This window comes from Balaenoptera acutorostrata, chromosome 19, assembly GCF_949987535.1.
Source record: "Balaenoptera acutorostrata chromosome 19, mBalAcu1.1, whole genome shotgun sequence".
Taxonomy (NCBI): Eukaryota; Metazoa; Chordata; class Mammalia; order Artiodactyla; family Balaenopteridae; genus Balaenoptera; species Balaenoptera acutorostrata.
In genome coordinates this window covers 53,121,541-53,132,633 of record NC_080082.1, presented here as the reverse complement: position 1 = coordinate 53,132,633, position 11,093 = coordinate 53,121,541, and the positions used below count along the sequence as shown (strand labels likewise).

Sequence of the window (11,093 nt, the reverse complement as noted above, 5' to 3'; positions counted from 1 at the left end):
CAGGATATTGTCTGGGACCGTGTTTCTCTGGCACTGTGGTATCAAGCATGTGTCTACACTTGCTGTAATCCTCTAGGATCCACCAGTGAGAATCAGTGACCATCAGTGGCTGACTGTGTGAAGGGGTGTCCCTATCCACCCCCCCGAACCCATGTGTGTGTCTCTGGACTGCGGATGCTGTGCCCATGCCCCAGATCTCCGTGGGTTCTCTCTGACGCTGGCTGTGTGCTGTGGCTCAGTGGGTCCTGCTTTCCTGTCCCTGGTCTGCCTCCGTGTCAGGGTCTCCACACCATTCCATGTTGCTCTCTGTGTCTGAAGCTCATGGCCCTCCTGGGTGGCTGGGGCTCTAGGTGATTGTGTCCATCCCCAAGTCTGGTGGCCCTTGCAGAGCTGGGAGGGAGGGGACTCTGTGTCCCTGAGGTTAAGGAGGCCCGCTGGGAAGTTAGCAGCTGGAGATAAGATTTCACAGTCATGAGAAGAAAGGAGGGAGAAGGATCCAGATTTGGTCTGGGGCAGGGCCAGGCCAGAGTCCAGGGTCTCAGAATCATTATAAGAATAGTTCTAGGGACTTCCCTGGCAGTCCAGTGGTTAATACTCCGAGCTTCTACTGCAGGGGGTGTGGGTTCGATCCCTGGTTCAAGGAACTAAGATCCCGCATGCCATGCAGTGCGGCCAAAAAAAAAAAAAAAAAGGTATAGTTCTAATAGCTCCTGTTAATTGTGCACATACCATGTGCCAGGCACTGTACTTCATGCTTTATAGTTATACTGTTTTTATATTATATTGATACTGTCATTTATAAATATAACTATATTTATATTTATACTGTTGTATTTATTCAATATCACAATTAATTTATATATAAATTTATATTTATATATATAATTTATATAAATTTATATTTATAATTATGTGAATTGTTCCTAATGTTTTTGAATACTATTCTATTAGTTATAAATTACATAGTAATTTTTAATTATCATTTTCTATTATCATTTTCTATTATCCCATTGAAGGTAGGAAGAAAAGTTCAGAGAGGTGAGTTCACTTGCCCGAGGTCACTCAGCAAGGTGACAGAGTCAAAATTTGAACCTAGTTCCAAGTGTTTCCAGCCTTTGGCTCGTAACCATTGCATTACCCTGGTCAAGGCGGAAGACAGCATCTGGGGGACCAGGAGGGAGCAGTGTTAGCTGGGTGGCCATGCATAATAGCAGATTGTTGTCGGTGTCGCGTTGTGCTGGTGTGTGTTTATTGAGCCTTTATCGTGTGCCAGGCACCGTGCTAAAGGCTTTCACAATAAGAATATGGCAAATGCTCATATGGCATTTAGCAAGGGCCCTACTCTAAGTACTGTTATGTGGATTAATTCATTTACTCCTTACACCAGCATCCTGAGGTGGATACTGTCCTTGTCTCCATGAGGCCCTGAGGTGGAATCATGTGTGAAAGCTTGTGGAGGAGCTGGAATCTGGCTCCAGGCAGCCTGGCTCTATAGGTTGTTCCTTTAGCCCCCATACTTTCTATTATCCCTTGTAATCTTCACAACAATCCTATAGTGTAGGAAGAAATATCACCCATTTTACAAATGAGGAAACTGAGGCCGAGACTTGGACTCACCCACAGAGCCACAGACTTGAACCACTGTCTGTCTGATCAGCTCATCCACACACCTGACCCTGTTCCTGTCTGGTGGGAGGCCAGGAACTCCAAAGAGCCTCTGAAGGGCCTTGGCCAGACTCCCAGATGCCAGGTGCCCTGTCTCTCCCTGAGGTCTCAGACTCCCTAACCTTCCTGTGCAGCTCCTTAATTTTGCCTTTGGCTTGTGCCATTTCAGCTTGCTGATTAGTAAGCAGTCATGTTACAAAAATTGTCTATTTTCCCCCAGATTAGGTTTTTATTTGTTTGTTGCTATACAGAAGGTTTAAGTTTTATACAGTTCAACAGGTCCTTTGTTTATATTATAGATGCAAGATTTCCAATCTTGGTTAAGAAAATCTCCTAGCTCCTTGGGAGTGGGAATGCTGGGCAGTGGGGGGGGGGGGGAGGCAGCCTCTTCTTCCTTCTCTCTCCCCCTCCTTGGCTTGTCCTTCTTGGAGTGGGGACTGGGGGCAGGGTTGTTTGATATCGCCTTGTCAATTTATAAGCCCTCTTTATATATTATAGCTACTAATTCTACGCTGTCCCAAGTGTTGCAGAATTTTCCCCAAGCCTTTTGTACATTGCCTTGCAATGGTTTTTGTTATGCAAATATGTCTAATATCTTAAGATTGGTTAGGAAGATCTCCTGCTCCTGGGGAGGTGGGGGGGGGTCTCCCTCCCCATCTCCTCTCTCCCCCCTCTTCCTTCCCCTCCAGGGTCTCCCTCTCCTTTTCTCCAGCTTCTCCATTCCCAAGGGCCTGCCTCCCGGGAAGGGGACCTGCCCGCGCGGAGGCCCAGCTCCCCTCCCCCTCTTTGGGCCTCTTGGTATTTGGAAGGGGGTTGTCCATTCCTTGTCAATTTTTAAGAGCTCCTCCTCCCTATAACTATTAACCCTATGCTACCCTCTGTATTACAAGCCACTGGTCCTGTCATTTGCCACATTAAGTCTTAAGCTGCTGAGTTTTATACAAATAAGTCCGTCTTGTATTCATCTGTTGTGGGTTTCCGACCTAGGTTGGGAAGACTCCCCGGTCCTAAGCGCCCTCCTCTTCCCTCCCTAAGTCCTTATCTCGCAGCTTTTCCTTTCCCACGGGTCAGGATCATAAAAGGGCGGGAGGGCGCTGCCCTGCACTGTCAGCATGTCCCCTCTGTGCTCACTGCTGTTGGGCTTGGCCCTGGCGGCCGTCCCCGGCGTCCGAGGCGCCTGCCCGCAGCCCGCCGACCTCAAGAGCGCCAACGGGACGCGCACGTGCGCCAAGCTCTACGACAAGAGCGACCCCTACTACGAGCGCTGCTGCGGCGGCGCCGAGATGTCGGTGCAGTCGGGCACCGACCTGCCCTACCTGCCCTCTGGCTGGAGGAACGTTATCTCGTCCCTCGTGGTGGGCCTGCGCTGCGAGCTCGTCGTGTGGTCCTCTCGCGGCAAGTCCGGCAAGAGGCACAAATTCTCGTCCGGCACCTACCCGCGCCTGGAAGAGTACCGCCGCGGCATCTTCGGGGACTGGTCCAACTCCATCTCCTCGCTCTACTGCAGGTGCCCGCCCCCTGGCCCGCGCCCGTAGGGACCCGGCCCTCCAGTCCGCACATCCACCTGCCTAGCTCCCAGCCGAGCACCCGGGCTCCAGCCCCATCATCCAGACCGCTGAGCCTCTAACCCAAATTGGGCGTCCTTAGAACCAGTCCCGGAGGTCCCCCTTCTCCTCACCCACGCCCCCTCCCCCAAGCCCATGCCCCTCGGATCTCCCAGACCCAACTCTGGGATTCCCAGGCTCAGAAGCTGACCCAGTAATCCAGCTTCCATTCTGGGAGCACCTTCTCCAACCTCAGATCCCAGAGCTCTCAGACCCAACTCTGGGACTCCCAGATTCCAAACCTGACCCAGACCTCAAGACCCCAGACCCAATTCTAGGAATACCCTATCTAGCCCTCATGCTCCACCCTCCTAGACCCTCTAGATCAGCCTTGGCCCCAGAAACCAGTTCCAGAGCCCCTGTTAAGGTTCTGAAGCCCCCAGACCCAACTTTGGAGGCCCCTGAGCCCACCCTGGACTCACATATCCAAGCTCACAGACCCGGGGGCCCTAAATGTAGCCAGGGCACCCTGTAAAACCACCCCACCTATCCCTCTACCCCTAAGAACTCCAAGAGCCCCCAGCCCCAAACTCCCAGGCCAGGATGCCTAGCTCCTGAACTTGGAGTCCAGCCCGGGACCCCCCCCCCATCTCAGGCTTCTTAGAACCCCTCCCACCTGGCACCCCCTGGTAATAATTTTTGATTCTGTGGCAGGTGCTACTGATACCTTAGCAGTTCCTCATCTCCATCCCCCGCAAAGTGCTGAGCCCCTCACCTGGCCTTGTCCGTGGGGTCTGCTGAAGTCCGCAAGACCCAGAAGAGAGCTCATCGCCTGCCTCCACCGCCCTGCCTTCCCTGTAATACAGCTGTTATGAACTTGTCCCTGTCTGCCATCTATTTGTGGCTGGGACCCAAGCCCATGCAGATGCGGGTCGGGATGGAGGAGAGAGCAGGGTGGTCAGGCCTGGATCAGCCCATACTTGGGACAATGCCGTGAATGGGGACACACCCGTAGATTCTGACATGGATTTAGGTGTGGACACACCCCCACACACAGGACATCTGGGTGACATGCCATGGTACTGCCGGTTGATTGCTAAACATTGAAATGCTTCCCACACTTTTTGGTGGATAGCCCTTCTCTGAATGCCCCCCAGCTGTTCAGGCCTGCTGGGACCTCCAGACTCCCTCAGGATTTATGAATAGGACAGTAGGAGGCCTTCAAGGACACTGCTCCAGGCTAGGGCCAGGGTCTGTTTTGCAATCTGGCCACAGCCCAGGACTTATGGGTTGTGAAGTGCTTTCAGTGCCCCTCTACCCAACACATGGAGAACACTTTAGTTCTAATTTGTATATTTTTGAAAATTCGAATTTGCAATTTACTACTCCCAAGGATAAGGGCCCTTGATGGGTACCTGGGTTTGGGGGCTCTGGAGGAGTGAGAGAAGAGAAATGAGGGGTCTTGGGGGGAGAAGAAGTAGGGGGACAGCTCTGGGGGATGATAACTTGGGATTGGAGGAGGAAGGGAATCTGGGGGGATTCTGAGTTAAGAGACATGGGAGAAGAGGTAAGTGGAGAGGCTACGAGGCCATAAATTGGGGATACGTGAAGAGATCAGAGGTCAAGGGAGGTACTGGAGGATCAAGGATTAGAGGATGTGGAAGTTGGAAAGTGGGAAATGAACGCAGTGAAGTTTTTTTTTTTTTTTTTCTGGCCACCACGCACGGTATGCGGTACCCTAGTTCCCCTACCAGGGCTCGAACCTGCGCCCCCTGCAGTGGAAGCACAGAGTCTTAAACACGGGACCGCCTGGGAAGTCCCTTGGTGAAGTTCTAAGGATCAAACACCACAGAAATAATCAGCATCCTTGGGCACATGTATTTATTCATTCAGTCAGCAAAGATTTATTGAGCCCCTACTATCTGTCAAGCACTGACTCAGGAAGAAGTGGCCACTGCCCTCATGGAAAATGCCAGAGAGTCAGACATTCAAAGATGTGTGAAGATGTCAAATGAGAAACCAAGGGTCAGGCAGGATTACGGGGGCATAGGAGGTGGCACGTGATCCAGGAGCAGCTGAGGGGTCATGAAGGTTTAGAGGGAGCAGGGAGGCGCTCAGGGAACATGGGGAAGCTTAAGGGTCAAGGAGGTGCTAAGGGTTAGGGACTTCTAAGGGTCAGGGAGCTGCTATGGGGTCAGAGAGATGCTAAGACGCCAGAAGTGATAAAGGAACAAGAAGATGCTAAGGGCTCAGGGAGGTGTCAAGGGGTGGATGGATGTGACGAGGGGTCAGAACGGGCCCGGAGCCAGCCAATCACTCCCTGAACTGCACAGACACGGAGGAGTTGGTCACCCTCGTCCGCAGCAGCCCACCGCGCTCCATCCGGTTCTTGGTCTTGTGCAGGAAGCGGACAAAGCGGACGCCAGGACCATACTGGCGGAATACGTGGGACACCTGGGGCAGCACCGGGGTCACGAAGAAGTTCTTATGAGGGACCCATAAACGTTGCTCTCCTCCCTCTGTGAGGTCTTGGGACACGAAAGCATGTGTGCGGGTGGCAGACGGGTTAGGGAGTCTCACCTGGACCCAGTGGCCGGGGGGGCCTCTCCCAGAGGTCCGGGGGGCCACGTGGTGCTGGGCGATGACTGTGCGGCGGTCAGCTGCCAGCAGCCAGACGTGCAGCTCATACACACACACGTCCAGTCGGCTGTCCTCATACCTGGGGGTGGGGGCCAGGCCTTCAGCTGCCTCCACTGCCCCTACCTCCCAGCCCCAAACCCTGCCTCAGTCGCCAGTCAACACACACTCACTGGCACCCGCTTTGTGCGCCAGGGCTGGGTGGTCCTGGCACCACAGCAGTGACCAAGACAGCCCCACACCCCGCCCTCAGGGGATTCATGGTCCAGTGGGGGAGGTGGGCATGTCATCGGGCAGTGACAAACAGGAATGGTCAGCGCCGGGATGGGGGAAATCTGGGCCACTGGAGGATAATGCATGTGACCCAACCTGGGGGCGGCCAGGGGAAGGCTTCCTGGTGGGGCCACATGTACCGACTCCTGAAGGAGAGAGGGGACTTCGCCTCGAGAAAAGAGGGTGGCCAGCACCCAAGGAAGAAGAAACAGCCTCTGGGCTGGCACACTGAAAGAACGGAAAGACTCAGAGAGAAGGGGCCACAGAGATGGGCAGGGCTGGGTCCTGCAGTGGCAGGAGGGTCTCTGGGAGGATGGCGTGAGGCTTGCGCTTCGGGGAGGCCCTGTGTGAGAGCTGGCCGGGCAGGCCGGTGGGGCAGAGGCACATACCAGTCCATGACCGTGATGTGTGGCCGCTCAACATCAAGCAGCTCCTCCCACAAGCCCTCCGCCAGAAGGTCCACACCCTGCTGCTTCACGGTCCAGCTGTGAGAGACAGCACGGGGGAGGTGGAGTCTGCCATCTGCCGGGATTGTCCCAGGTCAGCCTGGTCCCAGCAAGCAGGACAGCCTGACCATTGCACCCTGGAAGTGATGTCAAGGGCACCGGCATAAGGGCACTGAGAGCTCACTCAGCCTACCTCACGGTCTCAGTTCCCATGAACTCCTCTGAGGGTAATGCATCCTGAGCCCCGTGTTGCAGATGGGGAAACCGAGGCTCACAAAGGGAAGTGACTTGTCAAGATCGAGCAGCAAAGAAGTGGCAGAGCTGGGATCCCAACCCAGGTGCCTGTGACTCTGAGCCTCTGAGTTGCACCATCCCACCCACCGTTCAGAAGCAGGGCCTGGTTTAATGGCAGATAGCTGGTGGCCTGGGTGACCCTCCCTGTCCCACGGAAAGAGGCTGAGCATAGGAACGATATTAACTGTTATTTATTTAACACCTACTATGTGCAGGCTACTCCCAGCCAGACCCTATGGCGTGTGTTTTATGGGCACGCTCTTATGACTAACCCTGTTTACAGAGCAGGAGACTAAGGCCCAGAGAGGCAAAGACCGTTTCTCCAGGTCCCACAGCGAGGAAGGCTGGAACAAGGAATCACAGGCAGGCCACCGTGGGTCCTGGCCACTCACCTGAGGCCCTGCTGGAGCTTCTCCGTCTTAATGTCCCAGCCGCGGAAATTGCCTGGCGGGTGGACGAGCAAAGGATTAGAATGTGCCCATTCTCCAGGGCCACCCCCTCAGCACCGGGCTAGCCACGAAGCGCTTACCCAGAGTCTCCAGGGGTTGCTGCGTGGGACCAGTAGGGGGCGCTGGCTCATAAATGTTGATGCCTGAAATGTGCAGGGAAGCAGAGCCTCAGGCGCGCTGAAGCTGCCCCTCTTCCGAATGCTCCCCAGTTTCTAACCCCAGGGCGGGCTGGAAGAGCAGGAATCAGTGCCCTGCTGCCAGACCAGACCAGCCAGGCAGGGGTGAGTGGTGAGTCATGGCCCTGGGAGAGCCCTGAGAATGTCCTGGGGGCAGAGGGACAATGCTCGGAGAGGGAGGGCGTTGTGGTGAGACAGAGGGGCAGAGAGAGAGGCACCAAGAAAAAGATAGAATATGGGCGGAGGGAGGGAGGGAGAGATACAGGGTGAGACAAAGAAACACAGGGAGAGATAGACGGAGACACATGACGTAGAAAGAAACAGAGATGCAGGTGGGACAAAGAGACACAAGGAGACAGAGAGAGGCACAATGACAAAAAGGGACAGAGACGGATGTAGAGGAATAAAAAGACAGAGGGACACTAATAGACAAAGACGGAGAAACAGAGTAGAGAGACAAGCAAACAGACGGAAAGAAGAAGAGACAGACGGTCTGGGTGAGCGAGCCTGGGGGAAGAAGACGGAGATGTCTCCAGCCCCGCGCGGACTTCTGTCCCGCACCTTCGGGGTTGGGAGAGCGGAGCAGGTTGCGGTAGAGCGGCCGCTGCAGGAAGAGCAGCTTCCAGGTGAGGCGCGGGGGCAGCTCCAGGCTCCCGCCCGGCGGCGCCCACTCCTGTAGCAGCAGCTGCTGTGCGTAGGCCTCGGTCGGCTGCTCAGGCGCGGGGAGCCCGGGAGTCTCGGGAGCCGCGGGCGACGGCGGCTCCTGGGGGCTCGCGGGTTCCTCCATCCCGCCACCGAGCGCCGGTCCTTCCCGCACCTCCTCCATCCGTCGGGTCTGGGCAACTGTCCCGGCTCCTCTGCAGGGCTCGGGGTTAACCCAGGGCGGGAGAGGGCGGAGCGCCTCGGCTGGCATTTAAACGAAGGGTGTGTTGGGGGAAGGATCTGGGGCCCCAGGCCCTCCTCCCTCAGATCCAGCAGTCGAGGTCACAGCGCCTCCTTTTCCCAGACTGCAGAAGTCCGGGTCCCGGCCCTACTCCGTTTCCCAAGCCTCCTGCCCCAGTTTCCCCAGGGCCAGCTGAGGACCCAGACACCAGCCCTGGGAGAGGGGTGGGACCAAGGCGCTAATGCCAGGGCTCCGGGGCACATCCACCTCTTTAAGATCCCGCATGGCGGGCTTCCCTGGTGGCGCAGTGGTTGAGAATCCGCCTGCCAATGCTGGGGACACGGGTTCGAGCCCAGGTCTGGGGAGATCCCATATGCTGCGGAGCAACTAGGCCCGTGAGCCACAATTACTGAGCCTGCGCGTCTGGATCCTGTGCTCCGCAACAAGAGAGGCCACGATAGTGAGAGGCCCGCGCACCGCGATGAAGAGTGGCCCCCGCTTGCCACAACTAGAGAAAGCCCTCGCACAGAAACGAAGACCCAACACAGCCATAAATAATAAATAAATAAATAAAATAAAATAAAAGACAAAACTGTAGTTCCCAGAGGCTCTCATTATAAAAAAAAAAAAAAGATCCCGCATGGCAGGATTAGAGGTTAATTAATGAAGCCCCCCTCTTCCCACCTCCCTCAGCTAGGCAGTAAGGGGTGGGGGGTGGGAGGGTAGATCCTGCCTCTGCCGGTTCCTCCTCTGCCCTGACATGGGACACAACCTTGGGACCTGACATTTCCTGTTCTGGAAACATAGTGGGGGTGCAGTGGAGGTCAGAGAGAGACCTGGAGCCTGAGATGGGGAACATCAGGGAGACACTGAGATAGGGCCAGAGAGGGAAGCAGCAACCCCTCCTGGGTATCAGGGTGCCTTGCATCCCTTCCTGGGGCTGGGGCAGGTGGCACAGCTGCCAAAGCCTTCTCCCTTGGAGGTCATAGGGAGTTTGGAGTGAAGGCTGGAGTGATGGTAGGGGCAGGAGGTGTCGGGGTGCGGAGGAAGTGGGGTGGCAGGGGAACCTGTAGGGCCAGATGCCCACAGCCACTTTCTGCCCGTGCCACATCCCACACCCGGCCCCGGTAAGCACAGGTTCAGAGTCCCACACAGGTTACCAGTAACAAGTGCCACAGTGAGCGCTTTCTGCTTGTTAGGTGCTGTCCTAAGCGCTTACAAATTCATTTCATCCTCTAACGACGTAGGTGCTACTATTGTGGGCATTTTATAGGTAAAAGAAAGAATAGAGAACGTGTGTGGAGCTGCATGCCAGCCCAAGCGCTCCAGCATCCGCCTGCACACCAACCCTGAGTGGGGAACTGTTGTTATCCCCATTTCACGGATGAGGAAACAGAGTCCCACCTCACAGGCCTGGTCCCATACTGCCCCAGATAACCCCATATGCTTCCACGGGTGCTTCCTGCCTCAGATTCCCACAAGACCCTGAGAGACACATACTGCAGACATACAGAATTGAGCTCACACCGGAATGATGATGCTTGAGGAAACTGAGACTCAGAGAGGTCTAGTAACTCACCCAAGGTTGCACAGCTGGTATGTGGCAAGTTGGCACAGAGTCTCAGTGAGATACACAGGGATTCAGATTCAAACTGCCCCTAGAGAGAAACACTGGCTCAACACAGAAACAGACAGGAGAAAATGGTTACATTTATTGTCTGTCTTTAACTCATTAAATCTTACAATCCTGGGAGGTGGGAACTGGTAATAGTACCTCCATTGACAGATTGGGGAACTGAGGCAAGAGAGGTGAAGTGACCTGTCCTGGGAAACTTGGGAATTAGCCAGGGCCCTGGGCGGAGGGAGGGCCCATGGAAGCGGGCAAACCAACTAATGTGCAATAGCCCCGCTGCACCTGGAAGTCTCCAGGAAATTTCCAGACAAACACTCGCAGAGCCCACAACACACGCACAACCGGAAATACTCCCTTGGCCACTACAAGCACACAAACCCACACCCTTGTCTGGCTGCCTGCCCACCTGTCTTCATTGGAGGAGGAGGATGAGGAGGAGGGGGGGGAGGGGGAAAAGAGGGGGAGGAGGAGGAGGAAAGGACAGAGAGAGAAGGAGTGTCTGTCTAGTGGACTCAGAGCTGTCCCCTGGTCAGAATCCAGGGCAGGGAGTGGCTCGGAGCCAGAAACCTAAAAAAAAGCGCAGCAAGTCTATAGAATGGGGATCAACACCCCTCCTCTGTCTGCTCCCCTCCTGCCATGGTGTCCACATTATCTCCCTCCTAGGGTCCTCACCCCCTTCTCTTACACACACACACACACACACGCCACAGCCAGAGGGGTCTTAAGAAAGGTTAAACCCAGGCAGTCACTCCCCCTCTTAAACCTGCCATGGCTCCCCAGTGCAGGATAAAAATCCCAGCTCTTTGCCAGCATTAGAGACCCTGGATTTCTGCTCCCTGTTCTATCCCATCTTAGGGACTTTGCTCAGAAAGTCTTTCCACACAGAATGCCCTTTCTTCTCACCCATATCCCCATACTCAGTGGTTCCCAAACTTTAGGGCTCATTAGATTCACCCAGGGAGCTTATTTTAAATGTGTATTTTCAAGCCCCACTCCCAAGAGTCTAATTCAGTCCCTCTGGGCCCCAGAATCTAAAATTTTAGAAGCACCCACCCCATCATTCCATACTATGAGAAACATTTTTACTTAAATC

The 11,093-nt window shown here is 54.9% G+C and overlaps 2 protein-coding genes across 2 annotated transcripts; one reads left to right on the top strand and one right to left on the bottom strand.

The window, feature by feature from the left end:
• Positions 1 to 2,777: 2,777 nt before the first annotated feature.
• SYCN (syncollin) lies at positions 2,778 to 3,200 on the top strand. Its single transcript, XM_007180049.2, has one exon. It carries the CDS (start codon positions 2,778 to 2,780, stop codon positions 3,198 to 3,200), a length of 423 nt encoding a protein of 140 aa, XP_007180111.2.
• Positions 3,201 to 5,522: 2,322 nt separating this feature from the next.
• Positions 5,523 to 8,310, bottom strand: NCCRP1 (NCCRP1, F-box associated domain containing). Its single transcript, XM_007180050.2, has 6 exons — positions 8,046 to 8,310; positions 7,389 to 7,451; positions 7,252 to 7,303; positions 6,509 to 6,604; positions 5,790 to 5,928; positions 5,523 to 5,663 (listed from the first exon to the last, which is right to left on the bottom strand). Exons 1-6 carry the CDS (start codon positions 8,308 to 8,310, stop codon positions 5,523 to 5,525), a joined length of 756 nt encoding a protein of 251 aa, XP_007180112.2.
• Between the last annotated feature and the right edge of the window lie 2,783 nt (positions 8,311 to 11,093).